The sequence below is a fragment of the Podarcis gaigeae genome, assembly GCF_964106915.1.
Source record: "Podarcis gaigeae genome assembly, chromosome: 3".
Taxonomy (NCBI): Eukaryota; Metazoa; Chordata; class Lepidosauria; order Squamata; family Lacertidae; genus Podarcis; species Podarcis gaigeae.
In genome coordinates, this window is record NC_139680.1 from 104,551,298 (window position 1) to 104,571,625 (window position 20,328).

General features: G+C 46.0%; 1 protein-coding gene across 4 annotated transcripts in view; it reads right to left on the bottom strand.

Annotated features, from left to right (window-relative positions):
• MERTK (MER proto-oncogene, tyrosine kinase) overlaps positions 1-13,563 on the bottom strand; it is a 51,915-nt gene extending 38,352 nt beyond the window's left edge. For 3 of the 4 annotated variants that reach the window (XM_083733155.1, XM_083733153.1, XM_083733154.1), the window contains exons 1-4: positions 13,310-13,413; positions 6,178-6,625; positions 4,536-4,636; positions 2,564-2,737 (exon numbers count right to left, since the gene is read on the bottom strand). In XM_083733155.1, coding sequence (XP_083589281.1) covers positions 2,564-2,737; positions 4,536-4,636; positions 6,178-6,625; positions 13,310-13,364 — 778 coding nt within the window. In that variant the 5' untranslated portion in view covers positions 13,365-13,413. Of the gene's footprint in view, positions 1-2,563; positions 2,738-4,535; positions 4,637-6,177; positions 6,626-13,309 lie in introns of all 4 variants that reach the window. The other variant, XM_083733152.1, reaches the window with a different exon arrangement.
• Positions 13,564-20,328: the final 6,765 nt, after the last annotated feature.

Genomic DNA, 20,328 nt, shown 5'->3' on the forward strand with positions numbered 1-20,328 from the left:
TTAGACACTTGGGCTTGTAGAAAGGGCAATACAAGTTTTTTGTTACTACAGTGGTAAAAGGTAAAGGTAAAGGGACCCCTGACCATTAGGTCCAGTTGTGACCAACTCTGGGGTTGTGGCGCTCATCTCGCTTTATTGGCCGAGGGAGCCGGCGTACAGCTTCCGGGTCATGTGGCCAGCATGACTAAGCCGCTTCTGGCGAACCAGAGCAGCGCACGGAAACGCCGTTTACCTTCCCGCCGGAGCGGTAGCTATTTATCTACTTGCACTTTGACGTGCTTTCGAACTGCTAGGTTGGCAGGAGCAGGGACCAAGCAATGGGAGCTCACTCTGTCATGGGGATTTGAACTGCCGACCTTCTGATTGGCAAATCCTAGGCTCTGTAGTTTAACCCACAGTGCCACCTGCGTCCCTACTACAGTGGTACCTTGGGTTAAGTACTTAATTCGTTCCGTGGGTCTGTTCTTAACCTGAAACTGTTCTTAACCTGAAGCACCACTTTAGCTAATGGGGCCTCCTGCTGCTGCCAGAGCACTATTTCTGTTCTCATCCTGAAGCAAAGTTCTTAACCTGAGGTACTAATTCTGGGTTAGCGGAGTCTGTAACCTGAAGCGTATGTAACCTGAAGCGTATGTAACCCGAGATACCACTGTATAACCACTGCTTTTCCGTTCATTCATTCTACTTTAAACTCTACCTAAGGTGGCCAGATGGAAAAGAGAACAGGGCTCTTGTACCTTTAATAGTTGTGTGCAGAAGATGGATGTTCACCAGGTAGCCAGCTATTAAAGGTACAGAAGCCTGGTCTTCCCCCCATCTGGCCAACCTAGTTCCACCTAAGATGGAAGTCTCTGGCTTTGGGCAGAGGTAAGATTCACTTCTTGAGAAGCAACAAAGCCAAAAGCAGAAGAGACAACCAAGGATTCCGCCCCCCCCCTTTTATTTTGCTTGGGTGTAAAAAGAACAGCTTGTCCTTCGCAGGCACAATGTGATCCACCCTTGTTGTTGCCCTCCCTTTTAGTGGGGCCTTATTCCATCCAAGCCCTTGCTGAAACTGATGTGAGCTGAACAACCAGCAAGGCTTGGCAGAATTTGTCTTGTGGCTTCTCCTCCTGTGGGAAGTGCTTTGCAGTCTGGCTGGTGGGTGGACAGAGTTATTTGTAGATGGCTGGGGTGACCTGATTTTTAAAAAGACAACTTCCTTCTTTTACTTATTTTTTTTTAAAAAAAACAAACCCAAGAAGAAAAACTTTGCAGAGCTTAAACAGCAGGAGTTTTCCTGATGTTTTAAGGTCTGCAACTTTTTCCCCCTGCCAAAAATCTCTATCTCTCCAGGGATAACTCAGCGGAAGGTTCTCCTCATTCCAACTCAGTCATGGGAAGATTAAAATACCACACTTGGAATCACGTACCCAAAGTTAGATAATTTAACGTTGCCTTAAATTCTGATTGATTTCATTTCTTAATCCACCCATCCCTCCTCCACCTTGGAAGAAGGCAATTTTTAAATTAGCCTGCTAAGAGGCTAGCAGCTTGCACTTACATGTTGGATAACGTTCTCCTTAATGACCAGCATGGAAACACAGACTAGTGTCTTGGCGGGCTAGTAACTTTGGTAAGTCTAATTTACAAGGCTGATAGAAGCACAGGAAGCTAGAGCTGGGTTCCTTGCTGTCATCTAGTCCAGCCTCCAGGTCAATGAAGGAATCGCGCAGCTACAACACCCCTGAAATATGACTGCTCAGCCCCTGCTTAATACCTCCAGTATGGAGAGCCCTCACCATTGTGCCAAGGCAGTTTCTTCGACTGCCAAACAGCTGTTACTGATGTGAGGTTTCCAACCTTCTTCCTGCAACTCCTAATACATTTCTGAAGAACCTCAGATTTCCCAAGCATGCAGTTTGCAAGGCCTTTGGCTGAAAGCCAAGCAAGATAAGCAGCAGCTCGCTTCAGAAAACAAGACGTGCGGCCATGGAACGTGGCGAGATTTCATTCAGGTCAGCAGAAAGTAAAGCTCAAAAGAAACACTGCAATCTAAGGCAATCCCTTGTTAACTGGAGTTCGTCTTCTTTCTCTTTTCGAGTTCTCAAACCTTGAAAGTGACTTCACTGAGAAAATTAGCTAAGCTATTTTAAAATGGTTTAAAAAAAGGAAATGCCTACCACATTCTGCAATGCTGAAACGATTTTCTCAAAGGCTTTGGTAAGAACCAGATAAGCCACTTGAAGGGACCACACCCATTATTAACAATCCCTTAAACCAAGGAAATTGTGTGGCTATCTCAAGGGGGAAAAATGCCACAAGGGCTCCTCCTTTCCCCCCAGCAATAGCTCTCTAGAACAGCCTTCCCCAAACTTCAGTTCCCAGAAGCCCAGATAAAATGGTCCACAGTCAGGGATGCTGGATGCTGTGGTCCAAAGTATTTGGATGGCATCTGGTTCCAGAGAGCTCCTGCATCTTTAATGCACAGCAAGCAACACCTGATGAAATTCCTTCTTCAACATACCAACTAAAGACACAAGAGCCCATCAAAGGGACTTGTCTCAAAAACTGTTCAGCTCACCTGGCACGGCCAAGACAGAAGGAGAAATGTCAGCTTTCTTGGTAATTTGGCTGCTGTTCCAATGCCAGTGAATCGCAATGGGCTCAGGGGGCCCCACAGCATGGCAGGTGAGGTTGAAGGGCGTGTTCCGGGTCACGTTCAGCCCCTGGGGCTGCTTAATGAAATACGGCAGTCCTGCCAGACAACAGGAGAGAAAGGATGGTTAGGCAGACTTAAGCGACCAAGTGCAAACTCCAAAGAGCAAACTGTAATGACACAGATCAGTAGGGATGATCCCATCATGGCAAACTTAAAATCTGGAACCTAGGTGTGTGTGTGTGTGTATCCTGGGTTTTTTTTCAGAGCAAGAGCAATTATGTCATCTGCCGCGGAGATCCAAGGGCAACTGGCAGACCCTCCTTGCTCCTCTGGCAAGTGAACCAAAGTTATAACGAGGCTTTACCGTAAAGGAAGGGAGAGAAAGAGACAAATAATAATAATAATTTATTATTTATACCCCGCCCATCTGGCTGGGTTTCCCCAGCCACTCTGGGCGGCTTCCAACAGAACACTAAAATACAATAACCTATTAAACATTAAAAGCTTCCCTAAACAGGGCTGCCTTCAGATGTCTTCTAAAAGTCTGGTAGTTGTTTATCTCTTTGACATCTGATGGGAGGGCGTTCCACAGGGTGGGTGCCACTACCGAGAAGGCCCTCTGCCTGGTTCCCTGTAACTTGGCTTCTCACAGCGAGGGAACCGCCAGAAGGCCCTCGGCGCTGGACCTCAGTGTCTGGGCTGAATGGTGGGGGTGGAGACGCTCCTTCAGGTATACTGGACCGAGGCCGTTTAGGGCTTTAAAGGTCAGCACCAACACTTTGAATTGTGCTTGGAAACGTACTGGCAGCCAGTGTAGGTCTTTCAAGACCGGTGTTATGTGGTCTCGGCGGCTGCTCCCAATCACCAGTCTAGCTGCCGTATTCTGGATTAGTTGTAGTTTCCGGGTCACCTTCAAAGGTAGCCCCACATAGAGCACATTGCAGTAGTCCAAGCGAGAGATAACTAGAGTTTCCTTTTCTTTGATGGGCGTCCCCCTGCCCCCTACCATTTTGAATGGTAACACTTCTTTTGCAAGAAAGCTTTTAATTAGAAGCGCGAACTGATGACGTATCTTTTGCTAAAGCGTTTGACAAGTCGACCCCGTGGAATCGGAAATAAGCACCACTGAGATCAATGGAGCATCCCAAATTTGTGTACTCCCCTATGCAAGCCACTGTGATTTGCTCCCAACACTTCAAAATTTACCACTGCATGGAAAGAGTCTCAGCTTCCTTATCCCTGGTCTAAAGAGAGGGTTTCCTCGAGGAAGCCCCACTACAGTTCACAAGCACGAGGGAACTGTCCAGAAAACACGGTTCTGCCTCTGACGGCACAACTCTGTGCACTTCTACTCAAGAAGGAAATACACTCCCAGGTATGGATTGCAGCATGATCCTGACTACCTGGGCATAGGGAAAGTGAGAAGCCAGGAGGCAACAACTGACCAGGCGATCGTGCAGTTGAAACAAGGATGCCTGCCCTCTGTTCTGGAAGCAGATGGATAAAATACTGTATATGCATTTGCCTTTTTGAACGTAACATGGGTTGCAAACGGAAGACCGTTCATACAAGGGGTCTTTTCTCTCCCCTTCTCCCTCTTGCAGATCCCTTTACTCCTCAAAAAGCTTCTCCACAGTATCGGGGCGATCTACTGACCTTTGTAGGCTACGCCATGTGGGTTTGCCGGAAGATAATGGGGAGAAATTGCCTGAAAATGGCATCTTCCTCCAGGTTTTTCTGCAATTTCCCAGACTGGTTCTGCGTTTAGTCAATTTTTTCCCCTTCCAGTTCTCTTAGAATAGTCACTCTCATATTTGTTATACAAAATCTCCCAAGCTAGCTATTCACCCACAGTTTTACATTATCAAGTGCTTTCTTTCAAAACTAAGCATACCTTCCAACAGAACCAAAATAGGATCTGACACGATTTCTTCGCTGTTGACTTTCAGTTTGCAGGTGTAGGAACCATTATCAGAGCGTAGGACATTGGGTATACTGCATGGGAGAGTGGGGGAAAGATTTAAAATTGTGCTTTTTTATTTAGAAAACATTTCTATTCCACCTTTCATACACAGTAAGAAAACTGTGTATCCTTCCCCCCCCCCAAAAAAAGAACAATAAAATTGCAGTTCAAAATAGAATGGCTAGTAAGTTAATAAGAAACCAATGGATGGTATTATTATTATTTAATACTACCGAGTGCCAAGAAGACATAAAAGTTAATTGCACACGATTGTTAAATTATGGGATAATTAAAATATACCATAATTAAAATACACAATAAAATGACTCAATTGAAACATTAAAATATAACTGCCCATGATTAAAATGTGCAATAAAATAGCACAGCAATAAAAAACAGCAGGCTCTTGGCTGTGAGCCCTGGAAGACCTGCTCCCTTCCTTTGCAAGCCTTTTCCCACCTGGCCTGGAAGGGTAAGGCCCGGACTGACTCCAGCTACAAAATATGAGGCTGCTGAAAAGTATCTTGAATGGGGCTGTTGTTTAGGGAGTTTTGTTGTGGGTGGGGGGTTGTTGCTGTGAAATTTTTGTAGTATCTCTATTTTGTATCTGATGATTTATGTGGAAGTTGTTCGATTTGGTTTATTTGGTTCAATTTGATATTTTGTTTATTCTTCATGACTACTATTGTTATATCTGCAGTTATGTAATTTTTTTATATGTTATAAACTGCCTTGAAAACAGTTTTAACTTTAGAAAGGTGGCATACAAATAAAATGATTGACTGATGATGGTAAAGACATCAGAATAAACAGGTGCATCTTCGGAGGCCAGCGGAATGCCAATTAAGATGCAGCATCCCATGGAATGCAGTTCCTGGTTAAATACAACACTGGTGAAAAAGCCTGCCTTTGCATCCAAACAAATAGGCCATGTTAAGGTTACGTGGGTTCAATCTGTTGGTTTTAGTGTCCTTACTGGGCCATGAAGTGGCCAGTGAAGGTGCAGGAAAAATAGAGTTTTCAGCAAGTGCCAAAATTGCATCAAAGCAGGCATTTGTTACAATTCAGGTAGACAAGGGGTCAGCAAACCTTTTTCGCAGGGGGCCGGTCCACTGCCCCTCAGACCTTGTGGGGGGGCAGACTATATTTTGAAAAAAAATACAGTGGTACCTCGGGTTAAATACTTAATTCGTTCTGGAGGTCCGTTCTTAACCTGAAACTGTTCTTAACCTGAAGCACCACTTTAGCTAATGGGGCCTCCTGCTGCTGCCAGAGCACTATTTCTGTTCTCATCCTGAAGCAAAGTTCTTAACCCGAGGTACTATTTCTGGGTTAGCAGAGTCTGTAACCTGAAGCGTATGTAACCTGAAGTGTATGTAACCCAAGGTACCACTGTAATGAACGAATTCCTATGCCCCACAAATAACCCAGAAATGCATTTTTAATAAACGCACACATTCTACTCATGTCCTAAGTCTCCTGAGGCTTTATGATTCTAACTCGTGCTTTTCCATACTTTCAAGATATTAAGCAGCTGCTGACCGGACTTTTGAACTGCACAGAGGTTACTTACTTGAAAGTAGATATCATGGTGGTCACTTCATTGTCATCAAACTGAAAATACTGGCTGGCTATCCTATCAGCACCAACGAGCTCCTTCCCATTCTTCCACAAGGAAATGAGCACCGAGTCGTGGTTGATTAGCCATTTAGGAACACTGATAGAGCAATTAAACTTTATGTCCATGTGCTCCGCAACCACGATACTTCCTACTGTAGGGTTGAACTTAAACGACCCAAGAGGGTGAGCAGATTTGCCTTCCGTAGACGTGAGCTTATTTGTTTTCACAGTATTGGAGTCTACGGGACGTGTCGGTGCATAGATTGTGGGAGTGCTGTTTATCCTGACCTCCAAGGAGCGGGGAAATCGGTGTGCGCCGTTCGAGTCCTTTAAAGGTGAGTGTGATTTTACGGGTGCCAACGAGTTGAATCTCTTCGCTTCTTGTTTCGCTTCAACAGGACCTGCAAATTAAGACACGTGGTTTTGTCAAGTTTTTTGTTCCAACATTCTCAACAAGGTTACACGCTTTTTAAATCCCCCCCTTACCTGCAGCATCTTGCCTTTGTCTACACTGGGAGATGGAATACAGATTTTCAGATGGTTTGAGGGTGTTGACAGGGGAGGCAACTTTGCAAAGAATCATAGACTTGGAAGGGACCTCAGTGAAGGCTGGACCATTGAGCAAATGGGGCACTACCCTCTCTCAAACACAGCCTGCCTCCACGTATCCCACTCAAGTAATAAGTTATAAAAAGGTGATGGTAAAGGGACTCCTGACCATTAGGTCCAGTCGTGGCCGACTCTGGGGTTGCGGCGCTCATCTCGCTTTATTGACCGAGGGAGCCAGCGTACAGCTTCTGGTTCATGTGGCCAGCATGACTAAGCCGCTTCTGGTGAACCAGAGCAGTGCACGGAAACGCCGTTTACCTTCCTGCCAGAGCAGTACCTATTTATCTACTGGCACTTTGACATGCTTTTGAACTGCTAGGTTGGCAGGAGCAGGGACCAAGCAACGGGAGCTCACCCCGTCGCAGGGATTCGAACCGCCGACCTTCTCATCGGCAAGTCCTAAGCTCTGTGGTTTAACCCACAGCACCACCTGTGTCCCTTTTAATAAGTTATACATTTTAGATAATATTTTGACCCTGGATCCTAATAGTGCCTTTTCAATCTGTGAATTCTTTTCCGCAAATCCGTATTTTTTAATCAAGCTTAAATATTGCACTCAACTGTTGATAACATAAGCAATCTGTCACATGATCTTTTATCTCTCCATACTCTTTCAATTTGTAATCCTCCCCAGTGACAATTAGCAGGTCTCTATATGTACTCCAGTCTGTCTGTATGTTATTTATTCTTTTCCCCTTGCCAGGGCTTCTGTTGGTAACAGCCACATCAGTGTTTTCCTCAGTGGCGTAGCGTGGGTTGTCAGCATCCGGGGCAAGGCAAGTAATTTGTGCCCCCTAACCGGTGGATTTGCGCTCCCTAACCCTAACCCCCAGATGTTGCGCCCGGTGCGGCTGGCCCCCCCTGCACCCCCCACGCTACGCCACTGGTTTTCCTTTCTAATAGGTTTTTATATTTCCCCCCATACCCTAAAGAGATTTTTCGTGATTACGTGGTTTGAAAAGCTCTTATATATCCTAGCCTTCCTGTACCACAGGCACGCATGTCGTCCAAATTTTAGATGCCCTTCCAGGTCTAACAGGTGGCTGTTCTTTAGTAAGATCCATTCTTTCAACCAGCATGAACATGATGCGTCAAAGTATCATTGTAAGTCACAGGGAGGGCAAAACCACCTCTCTCTTTGGTGTCAATTATAATTTTATGCTTTATCCTGGGTTTTCTTCCCTGCCAAATAAACTTAAGATAGATCTTTCTGCCATTCCTTAGAATTTTGAATATCATTAACTATAGGTGCTGTCTGAAATAGGAATAGCATCTTTGCGAGTATATTCATTTTTATTAGGCGTTCTGTTTTGGTGACGGTAGCCCTGGTTTAAGGAGCCATTTGGTACCTGAGTTTCTAACGCTGAGTTCAACCAAAATATGTTGTCCTGTAACTGAAGTCCATTCTGTCCCTCTGGGGGAGAGGAGTACAGTGGTACCTCGGGTTAAGTACTTACCGTATTTTTCGCTCTATAGGACGCACTTTTTCCCCTTCAAAAATGAAGGGGAAATGTGTGTGCGTCCTATGGAGCGAAGACGCCATAGTCCCGCAACCCTCTCCCAGCTGGAGAGGTGACATGCGGCTATGGCAGGAGCCTCTTTAGCCACGCGCCACCTCTCCAGCTGGGAGAGCGCGTGCGGGGCTAAAGAAGCCATAGCCCCGCGACCCTTTCCCAGCTGGAGAGGTGACGCGCGACTAAGGCAGCAGCCTCTCTGCTGCGCCTTTCCGCTGCTCCCCGACCTGCTCTTTGGGGCTGGTGGTGGGCTTCCCCCCGCCAGCCCCAAAGAGCAGGTCGAAAGGAACCGACCCCTCTCGCTCTCCAGGCTTCCAAGGTAGCCGCCTGAACGCACCTTAAACGGCACCTTGTTTTAGAGCGGGAAAACAAGAGGAGGAAAATTCTCCCCCTCTCTGCGCAGCGCCTACTGCCGCTTTGCTGAAGGGGCGCTGGGCAGAGAGGGGGAGATTTTTTTTTTCTTGTTCTCCCCCCTCTAAAACAAGGTGCGTCCTATTGTCCGGTGCGTCCTATGGTGCAAAAAATATGGTAATTCGTTCCGGAGGTCCGTTCTTAACCTGAAACTGTTCTTAACCTGAAGCACCACTTTAGCTAATGGGGCCTCCCGCTGCCGCCGCGCCGCCGAAGCACGATTTCTGTTCTCATCCTGAAGCAAAGTTCTTAACCCGAGGTACTATTTCTGGGTTAGCGGAGTCTGTAACCTGAAGCGTATGTAACCCGAGGTACCACTGTACCAGTCTTTGCCCTTTTTTATGTGGCAGCCCTCTGGGGATTTGAAGAGTGCTGCTATCATGCTCCTTCTCAGCTGTCCTGCTTCTCTGGGTTACACAGATCCAACAACGTCAAGTTTTCCTCACAGGATTTCACTCCACCGACCCAGAGGGCTAGCTGTGCTAGGCCCATCTGCCCTGTACATTTTAAACAGTATCATACCAACAGCCATGGCTTTCCCCAAAATCATGTGAACTATAGTTTGTTAAAAGTGCCAAGAGGGTGCTGGCATTCTCACAGAGCTACAGTTTGTAGAGTTCCCTCAGAAGAGGGATTGATAGTTAAAATTATTCTCTTAATTGTAGCTCTGGGAATTGTTGCCATACATTCTACAGAAAGAAAACAGAAGGGATTTGCGCTGCGTGCATGTGTCTGTGCCTGAGCAGCAAATGAGTAAGTGCTGTTCAGCAAAAACTGAAATGCATGACGGCTGAATATGCTTAATAATTAACTAAACTTTTTGCTTGAACTTTGCCTGTGAAGAATTGTGAACATTCGTCCCAATTGCTCAAGGATTTGCAGCCCCCACTGTTGAAGGGCAAAAGACACCCATGGTCCCATAATGTGTGAACCATGTTTCTGTGAAAAAAACAAAAAACAGTCAAGCAAGTACAAGCCAAGCAAGTCTCTTTCCCCATCTGCACTGTGCCTTTAAAGCAGTATCGTACCACTTTAAACCGTCGTGGTTTCCCCCAGAGAATCCTGGGAGCTGTAGTTTGTCAAGGGTTTCTTAGAGGACCCTATTCTCTCCACGGAATGACAATTCTCAGTGTGGTTTAGAAACCAATCCCTTTTCACTTGTGAATTAAAACACCTATGAAACCAGTAAAACTTTAGCAAACAAATATAGCCAATGGAAAGATATGTGTTGGTAGGTTTTTCAAGAAGCTTTCAAAACAATGTAGTGATGACTTCTGCCTAATGCCAAAAGGCAGGGAGTTCCAAAGTTTAAGCTCTGCCCACCAAAGGACTGACTCTTCACCAATGTGGAACAAACATTACAGGGCACTTGTAAAAATCCAAGTTTTACTTCTGTTTCACTTCTGTTATAGGCGAGATTGCGTCTATGCCATAAGTCAGGGGTGTAGCGTGGGGAGAGCCAGGGGCTGTAGCCCCGAGAACATGATTTTGAGAGGACACGAACCAGGCACCCCATGCAGGGATCTCTAACCTGCCTGCTGCTGGGGGTCTCTGGGCCTTCCCGCCACGGCCCCAGCCCCCTTGCTGAATGTTGGGGGGATGCGCCCGCCAAGGGCTATGTCAACTGGTCGGGTTTCCCCCTGCACGGGCAGGCAGGAAGTGTAGCCCTGTGAACCCTCCTTGCCCCACACCTGCCCAGGAGGGGTAAGGGTTGGGCTGGGCGTGTTGGGTTTTGTTTACCCTCCATGCCCAGCCCCTGGTCCCACCTAGTACAGGGGTGCCTCAAGTTAAGAACTTAATTCGTTCTGGACGTCCGTTTTTAACCTGAAACTGTTCTTAACCTGAGGTGCCACTTTAGCTAATGGGGCCTCCCGCTGCCGCCACACAATTTCTGTTCTCATCCTGAGGTAAAGTTCTTAACCCGAGGTACTATTTCTGGGTTAGCGGAGTCTGTAACCTGAAGCATATGTAACCTGAAGCATATGTAACCCAAGGTACCACTGTACAGTGGCACCTCAGGTTAAGAACTTAATTCATTCCGGAGGTCCGTTCTTAACCTGAAACTGTTCTTAATCTGAGGTACCACTTTAGCTAATGGGGCCTCCTGATGCCGCTGCACCGCCGCCATGCAATTTCTGTTCTCATCCTGAAGCAAAGTTCTTAACCCGAGGTACTATTTCTGGGTTACCAGAGTCTGTAACCTGAAGCATCTGTAACCCTAGGTACCACTGTACATGTGCGCACACATGTGCACGCCAGGTGCCAGGAAAGGACAGAACGCTGGTGTTATGACTTCACCACAGTAAGGGGAAAAAACCACACTGAATGTTATGTTAGGAGTCGAATACAGTTTCCCTGGACAAAGAATACTGGGAACAGTAGTTCACCCCTCACAGAGCTACAGTTCCTAGCACTTTTAGCAAATGACAGTTCTAGGGATGCTTTGGGGGAGGTCATGGGCACTGAATGTGCTTTAATATATGGTGTGGATTTGCTCTATGTGGCATGCATTTCCTATCATATGCAGATATGCCGTGGAGCACTATATACAGTGGTACCTCGGGTTACAGATGCTTCAGGATACAGACGCTTCAGGTTACAGACTCCGCTAGGTTACAGCAAGCTAGCTGAGGGAGTGCAGCATAGGAAGCAAGGAGTTTCAGTGTGCTAGTTTGCCGTGTTCATAAGAAAATAGTAGCTAGTCGCCATTTATAGCTGTCTCCTCTGTGAATTTGTTTAATCTTCTTTAAAAGCCTTCGAAGGTTGAAGATTGTGTTGTGCCATTCCATTTCTGCACTCAGCAATTGTTACAGAAAGCATGAATAGGTAGATAAAAGTAAGTACAGTGGTACTTTGAGTTATAGACCCTTCAGGTTACAGGCACTTGAGGTTACTGACTCCACTAACCCAGAAATAGTACCTTGGGTTAAGAACTTTGCTTCAGGATGAAAACAGAAATCATGCTCCGGCGGTGCAGTGGCAGCAGGAGGCCCCGTTAGCTAAAGGGAAACCTCAGGTTAAGAACAGTTTCAGGTTAAGAATGGACCTCCATAATGAATTAAGTTCTTAACCCAAGGTACTGCTGTAATTTCAGTTCTTTGCATGTGCAACTTGTAACATACAGTACATGCCTTGTTAAGGTGTGAGTTTATTTGGTGCACACATCCCGCTGCAGTGTGTATGTGTTACTTCATGTGCGCTGTCTAGGGCCTCCAAGGAACTCAGATGAGAATCTCTCCCCCCACCTTTTTTTAAAAACAAAGCTCACAAAAATCTTGTGAGGGTAGGTGAAGGTGAGAGGCAGACCACCCAACGAGTTTCACAGCTGAGCTATACTGTAACCACTGACCGTATCACTTGATTAGAAGCACATTGTGCAATGCAGCCCTTTAGGGCAGGTTGAAAAGGCATGCATGCACTGCAAGAATAGTCATCTACGGCTATTTCTGTCCACAGCAACTCCTTGGTTTTACAACAATTTCGTTTTGTTTTATTGTCCCATTTTCTGTGGATTGTTCTTGCGTGCACTGCTTAGAAACGTAAACAATTAAGCAGGAACATAAATGCCTGAGATGAACAAATAAATAAAAGTAAGTTCCCCTCTGCCTGCTTGGCTCCACCCTTCCTCTGAAGGCTGCTGGGGGGGTGAAGATGTGATCCATGGCTGGAGCAAACATCAGGAGGGGATTCTGGGCAAAGTCAATGGGATGGAACAGAAGTGCCAGGCAGGAAGAGAGATGCCCAACAGCTTTCTTCATCCCACTGTGCTCCCAAAAGCAGCCGCACCCCCCCACCGGGTCAGTTATCCATAGCAGCTACACACTGTGTTTATCTCTGTATACATTTGCACACTAAATTTAGGAATTCATTGTATTCCTTATGACTGTTCAAAAGGAACAAATGGCCATGCACTGCTCCCACATATGCAATGGAAACTGTGGCCAGAGCAGGGAGTGTGTGTGTGTGTTTTGTGGGCTTAATTTATGGAAAGTTGGGGGTGGTACTAAGACCTACCGAAAGGAATGGACCTGCCTTAATCGGGTTTGTTCATTCCAACGAGTAAAACCTTCGCTGAATACCACCCTTTTAAAAACCTTGCCTGGAAGTTAAGGGCTCTCTACTGAAGAAAACTCTATTCCTAGGGATGTATAAGAAGAGATGGAGGCAATCGATCTCTGATCCCCCTCAAGAGATCTCTCCCTCTCTTTCTTTCTTTCTCTCTTCATTCACAGGCAGGTGCCAAGCCCGAGCTGTGCTCGGATTAAAAGCGAGGACAAAAGTAATCCTCTCTCCCCCCCCCCCCAACTTTTGCAAACTCCCTTTTCGCGCACAGCGCAGGAGGGTGGAGGGATGACGTTCCCCCCACCCCGAATCCCAGCGCCTTTCTGGAGCCTACCAAATGCGAGGGAATGAGACACCCTCCAAAACGAAAAGTTGGAAGACGGGGTAACCCTGCCCGCCCCCCAACAACACTTTTCCGACATCCAACCAACTCCTGTTCCAGCACTTCGGACGCGTAACCAAACGCGGGAGGAGAAAGAGGCGCCTTACCTTTTGCGCAAAAGGCCGATGCCACCAGCAGCAGCAGCCCCCAAAAGCCTCCCATGGCGACTTGGAAGCGGGCTTGGCAAGCGTCCGATCTGGGCACCGCCGGGTCCCCCCTGGCCCCGCTTCCGCGGCAGCCCCAAAGCCGGGTTTCCCTCCGGAGCCGCCGGGCGAAGAGTCCCCCCGGGGCGCACAGACGCCGCCGCCGCCACCGCCGGAGAAAATCGCCCTCTCCAAGCCGGAGATCGCTGACCCAAAACAAAAGTTCTGGGCGAAACTTGAGCGGAGGCGGGGACGGAGAGAGGTCCCTCCTCCTCCGACTCCGGGGCGGGCGCGGAGAGGCGGATTTCGGGGGTCTGGGAGGGTTGGCCTCCTTCTGGTCGGGCAAGAGAAGGGGCTCCAATTCCAGCCAGGGGGCGAATAGTACTTGGATGGAGAAACGCAGCAGGTCGTACAGGAATCTTGACGCGCCTTAAATGCTCCCCGCGGAAGCTTGCATGGTTGTGGCAGGGGCTTTTACGCGCTCACACACACACAAACACGTACGTAGAGAGGATAGCATTGCAGAGCAGCCAACCTGGCGCCCTCCAGATGTTTTGGAGGGAAACTCCCCCTCGGATGGGAGTTGTCCAAAAACATCTGGAGGGCGCCAGGTTGGCAAAGGCGGCATCTAAACAGGAAAGCCCTGCAATGCAAAGCTGTGACGCGACTGTGCAAAGCTGAAACGTATACAAGATGGGAATCGCGGGCGCAAAGCTGTCAACGTTTCCCATTTTTTAAGGGAAATTCCCTTATTCCGAATAGGACTCCTCGCAAGAAAAGGGAAAAGTTGACAGCTATGCGCGGGCATAGCCGAGATTTATTGGGGGGGGGGCAGAACTGAGTTATCTGCAATGCGATGGGTCAGTTAGTTAAGTATTTATTATTTATTTGCTTGATTTAGGGGGGCAGCTGCCCCCCCTGCACTCCCCTGACTGTGCCCATGATGTGAATGGTCACCTTTTAACTTGTATCCATTTGAGCTTCGCACTGTGAAATTTTATCTCTTTTGCGTGACCTTTTGACTCCACTGTTTACGTCCCCCCCCCCGTCCGGATCCCTTTGTCTGTGTGTGGATCTGTCTGGTTAGAATCCGCTTTGGCATCTGAGGAAAGCTTATACTCAAACATCCTGCTAGTTTCTAAGGTGCCAGAAGACTCCCTTTCATCCTGAAAAGGGCGATAGCAGGATCTCACCTGGCGCTCATATTATTGGAGTGGAGTGATGCTAGCCTTAGTTAGTTTTAAGCCAACTACAGTGGTACCTCAGGTTACAGACACTTCAGGTTACAGACTCTGCTAACCCAGAAATAGTACCTCAGGTTAAGAACTTTGCTTCAGGATGAGAACAGAAATCGTGCTCTGGTGGTGCGGCAGCAGCAGGAGGCCCCATTAGCTAAAGTGGTGCTTCAGGTTAAGAACAGTTTCAGTTTAAGAACGGACCTCCAGAACGAATTAAGTTCTTAACCTGAGGTACCACTGTATGTAGCATAAGATTTTGATAAAATTGTGGTGAGTCAGGGTTAGGGCTTGTTTAGTCTTCATTAAGGGCACCTTTACCCCATTTTGAGCACAGATCTCAACTTACCAGCCAATGATAGCATTTTAAAATTATTAATTAAAGGGCTTCCCTTTATCTCGAATGTTCTAAACTTCGGGGCAAATCTGCATCATGTATTTAAAGCATATTTAAATCTGTGTCAAATGTGCTTTAATTGGTGTGGATCTGTCCAAAAGGTATACTTCTTATTGCCCATCTCTGTAAAATGTTCTCTTTTGATTATTGCTAATACTGCATTTTAAACGTTCTTTTCAGGCAATTGTTGTATCTCAAAGTGGCTCACATAAACTAAAAAGCAGGCCCTGTCATCGGGTTTACAAGCTAAAAGGACCAGAGCCCCAAGGAAAGGGGAGGGGAGGAAAATATGTACTTCAGGGCTAGAAAAACGTGGCAAGCTGCAAGCATTTATGGCCATATTCTCACGTCATACGTTTAAAGCCGTATAATAACACTTTAAACAGTCATGGCTTCCCCCAAAGAACTCTGGGAGCTGTAGTTTGCTAAGGGTCCTGAGAGTTGTTAGGAGACTCCTTGTCTGCTCAGAGAGTTACAATTCCCAGAATTCCTTGTGAAGATTGTTAAACCACACCTGGGACTAAGTTTATAAATGCACTGGAAGCCGATATCATCTGTGAAAGGCTTTTCTGGCAGGGATGTTGGTGGGGGGGGCGTGGAGAGGAAAAAAGGGTTTTCTATACTTTTAAGAGTTTCACAATTGCATTATAAAACTGGACAGTTGTTGTTGTTTTTAATGGCTCCCAGATTATAGATATAAGCAGTCTGTATATCGTCATGTCTATAGTGTGTCCCAGATATAAAGTACCTTTCAAAATTAAATAAATAATGTTGGGGCCAGGCGGGAGGACAAGCAAATTGTTCCCAGATGCCTTTTAACGTCTGGGAGGGGAAAAAAAGAAAATGCTTATTCAGTATACAGTCCAAGCTGCACTACTGGCAGATATTGAATTTCTGCTTCTCTCTCTTTTTAGCCCTGAAAACGTCTTGACATCTTGAAGCAATCAGCGGCTACGAAAAGGCACGTGCCTCCAGCGGCCAAGGGACAAGCAAGACGTGACAGCAGCAACAGTCTTGAGTGCCAGGCCTGGATCGCTTCCATTTTCCTACGCAGCAAACTGTGTCTCTGTGTGAATTTAAAGCACAGAATGGGCAGCAGGGTGGTGTTTATGTGTGCCAAATCTTTTCCCTGGCCAGGCCTCTCCCCTCTAACGTTGCTTCTGCCTGATTTTCTCTCTGCGGGGCTAACTCCCACTATGGGCCCCTTTCGACATCCCCTTTTATGATGGCACATTCAAAATCATTTGTATTCATGAGGGTATTGGGCCAGTTATACCAGCAGTGTGCGATGAATTTTTTTGTAGGGCTGTACAGTGGTACAGTGGTGCCTCGCAAGACGAAATTAATCTGTTCCATGAGGCTCTTTGTATAGCGGTTTTTTCGTCTTGCGAAGCAAGCCCATTGACAGCTTAGCGGATTAGCGCTATTAGCGGTTTAGCGGCTTTTAGCGGATCAGCTGATAAGCGGCTTAGCGGCTTAGGAAAAGGGGGGGAACCCGCAGGAACTCGCAAGACATTTCGTCTTGCGAAGCAAGCCCATAGGGAAATTCGTTTTGTGAAGCGCCTCCAAAACGGAAAACCCTTTCGTCTAGCGGGTTTTCCGTCTTCCGAGGCGTTCGTCTTGCGGGGCACCACTGTACCTCGGGTTAAGAACTTAATTTGTTCTGGAGGTCTGTTCTTAACCTGAAACTGTTCTTAACCTAAGGTACCACTTTAGCTAATGGGGCCTCCTGCTGCCGCCGTGCTGCTGGCGTGCAATTTATGTTCTCATCCTGAGGTAAAGTTCTTAACCTGAGGTACTATTTCTAGGTTAGCAGAGTCTGTAACCTGAAGCATCTGTAACCTGAGGTACCACTGTATCTCGATTTGGTGACTCCAAGGGGCATCTAGTTGAACTACCTGCAAGGCAGGAATCTCTATTCAAGCATCCCTGGCAGAGGCCTAAAAACCTTCAATGAAGGAGCGTTCACACCCTCCCAAGGAAGCCCATTACCCAGCCGGTCAATTTGCCAATTCCTAGCAGCTTGCAAAAAGAAGAAGAAAAGTTTGGCTTGGCTTTGTTTTTTGAAGAAGACAAGCCCAGAGGTGGAAGGGTGGGTTCCTCCTCCCAATTAAAAAGCTATTTTTACATCCCTTCCTTTCTTCATCATCTCCCTTACTATCATTGTGCTGTTGCTGGCTGTGGCCTGTTTCTGCTGATCCTTCAGGTTCTGGCAGATTGGGACTGGCGGTTTATTATAACACCATGCTTTCAAACACACACACACACACACACACACACAGAGAGAGAGAGAGAGAGAGAGAGAGAGAGTGGCTGAAGGAGAGGAGGAAAGGAGATTATTAAGGTTGCAGGGGTCTTGTATTCCACCAACTGCTATTCCTTAAGAAATGAAGGAGAAGGGGCTGCAGTTCTGCTTCAAGCAGTTGCTTCCTGCTCAGGTGTGTGCATTGCTTTGCAGGGTTGTGCAATTTTGCAGCCTTTATGGAGGTAATCAGAGAGAGATGTGCATGCACACACACATAGATGGAGCCTGGAGGCACTGACTGAGCAGGTACACAGAAAGGTCCTGCCGGGAACATTAAGGGGACTAGGCCAGAGCCACTAGTTCATGGACCGCACGCCACAGAGTTATACGCCTTCCAGCTTTCAATGATGTTTGTGCCTGCAAAAGTTTGGGGGCATACTGAGTTGTACGTACTTTATACCTGCTGAAATGAATGAACCTTAGGTGTCAATGGGTCTACTCTGAGTAGGACTAGACTCAATACCACCCACTGCTTTGTTTTCAACCAGTGCTTGTCCTGTAACTTCCTGTTGAAATCCTCTAAGTTTTTATATCACAAATTGGTTTTTTTTAAGGGGGGAGGGGACCCGCTTTCATTATGCTGCAGCACAGGAGTGCCTCTTCAGAAGGCAATAGTATACCCTCCAACATTTCTCAGATGAAATTAGGGACGTCCTGTTCCATAATAATAATAATTTTATTATTTATACACCACCCATCTGACTGGGTTGCCTCAGCCACTCTGGGCAGTTTCCAACATATATAAAAACATTAAACATAATAAAACATTAAACATTTAAAAAGACTGCTAAATAGGGCTGCCTTCAGATGTCTTCTAAAGTTTGTATGATTATTTATCCACGTGGTTCGGGAGTCGCATAACTCCTGACCCGCCAACATTTCTCCTATGAAAATAAGGGACATCTTTAGGAAAAGCTGGACATTCTGGAATCAAATCAGAAACTGGGATGGCTTCTGTAAATCCGAGACTGTCCTTGAAAAATAGGGACACTTGGAGGGTCTGCAAAGAGTCAAAAACACCAGGGAAGCATCTCTGATGGATTAATGAAGTATGGATGGTCCAGTATAAAGTGACCACTAATGGGCTATTATTGTGTCAATGACATGTTGCAGAATGTACCCTCACAAAAATGGAGAAGTTTGGAGGGACCCCATAGGAAATATATATACAGTGGTACCTTTGGTTACGAACTTAATTCGTTCCAGAGGTCCATTCTTAACCTGAAACAGTTCTTAACCTGAGGTACCACTTTAGCAATGGGGCCTCCTGCTGCTGCTGTGCGATTTCTGTTCTTGTCCTGAGGTAACCCAAGGTACTACTTCTGGGTTAGCGGAGTCTGTAACCCGAGGTGTTTGTAACCCGAGGTACCACTGTATATATACGTCTCTCTGGGGAGAAGGAGTTTCAGCTGCAAAGTGTAATAAAAATTTAAGGTCTTATATATATATATAATAAATGTTTATAAATGTACCAATGTCTGGAGCAGCACAGGAAGACCTTCTTGAAACCATTTTGACTTCCTGAAAATATTTTGACTCCCAGACTGACCAAATGAGGGAAGCAGCAGCACCCCTGCCTCCACTGGACTTTATTTTCTCTCCTCCACCCTCCAATTTATAGGAAAATTGGTGGTGACCTGATTCTGACACAGGGTCATGGTGCCATAACATCAAAATCGACCCTTGGAAAATAACAAAGCAAAATGTGAAACAGCTGTTATAAGACAGCAGGGGGAATCGTTTCCCCCTTCAACCTAGAATTCTTAGTTTTGCTGTGTTCCTGTGGGGCACAACTCCTCCTGTCTTTACTAATTTTAAATTTCTACAGATGTATGGTTAGGGAGGAAGGCCTGCAGCCAAGATGCTGGTTCTTCTTTTCTTTTTCTTTTGGTTTGTTTACAGCATGTATAGCCCACTCTTCATCAAATGTTTTCAATCCCAGAGTGCGGAACCAAGTAATAAAATTAAACACAGAGAAACAATATACAGAAATTGCCAAAAATAAAATAAAAAATCATATGAGCAGGACAACTAAAAACAATTCTGTCATAAGGCAAACAAGCAAAATTGCAACAACGTAAATTAATATTTCCAATTTAACAAAGTTAAATTGCCTCAAGGTCAGAAGGGCTGCTGGATAGTGATGTTCAGATGGCCCTATTTCAGCAAAGAAGTTCTTTTTGCAAATATTGTTGTCTTGGCTTTTGCTTGAATCCAGTGGCTTACAAACCATCCTCAACAGCAAAATCCTGCTTATACTAGAATCTTCAGGGAATCCCTTTAATGTCAACTTCTCTGCCAAGGAAGAAACTGTACAGATTTACTAATCTGTATGGCCAGATTGGGAGTCCTCTAAAAAGACTTGCATTTCAAGGCTCAGGTTAACAAAGAGTTCTGTTGGAAGCTGGGGTTTTATTTTTAAGAGTTACTCCTGCGCAGCTCCTGCAATGTGAGACTGCACTATTGTAATCACTTCTGAAATTTTAAAAAAATGTTTGCTTGACACCTACTGCCACCAACTGGAGATACAGTTGGCTTGTCTTTACTTCATCACTTATTTTCAACATGTGGCTGTTCAAAGAGCGGATATGCTCCTTAAAGTCTGCATCTGTTGGCACCAGAGTTTAATTAAAAGCAATGCATCAAAGTGAAATGAGTTGCCTTCCTGAGAAGAGATTAACAGTCTGGTGATTAGATAACAACATTGGACTAGCCAGGCTCCAGGGATGAAAATTCCATTGCTGAAGAGCAGTCACTAAGTGTGCTTTTCTGCTAAGGATTTTTTTTTTTTGGGAGGGGGGATTCAGTTTACATTTAAAGGTGAATCTACTTGAATCACACTTTCTGAATCAATCTGAGCATCAAAATACAGCCACGCTTCAAAATCTGCGCTTCTCTGCATCTTGCAGGGCAGTTCTCCAACCAAGTTATGTAAAGAGTTCCTTAAATGCATGTATTAGTGAAAATGCCATACAAAAAAACCCTTTTATTAGGGGAAATTGCTTTGCAAAAAATGTATATATTAGGCACATTTGCATACAAACTT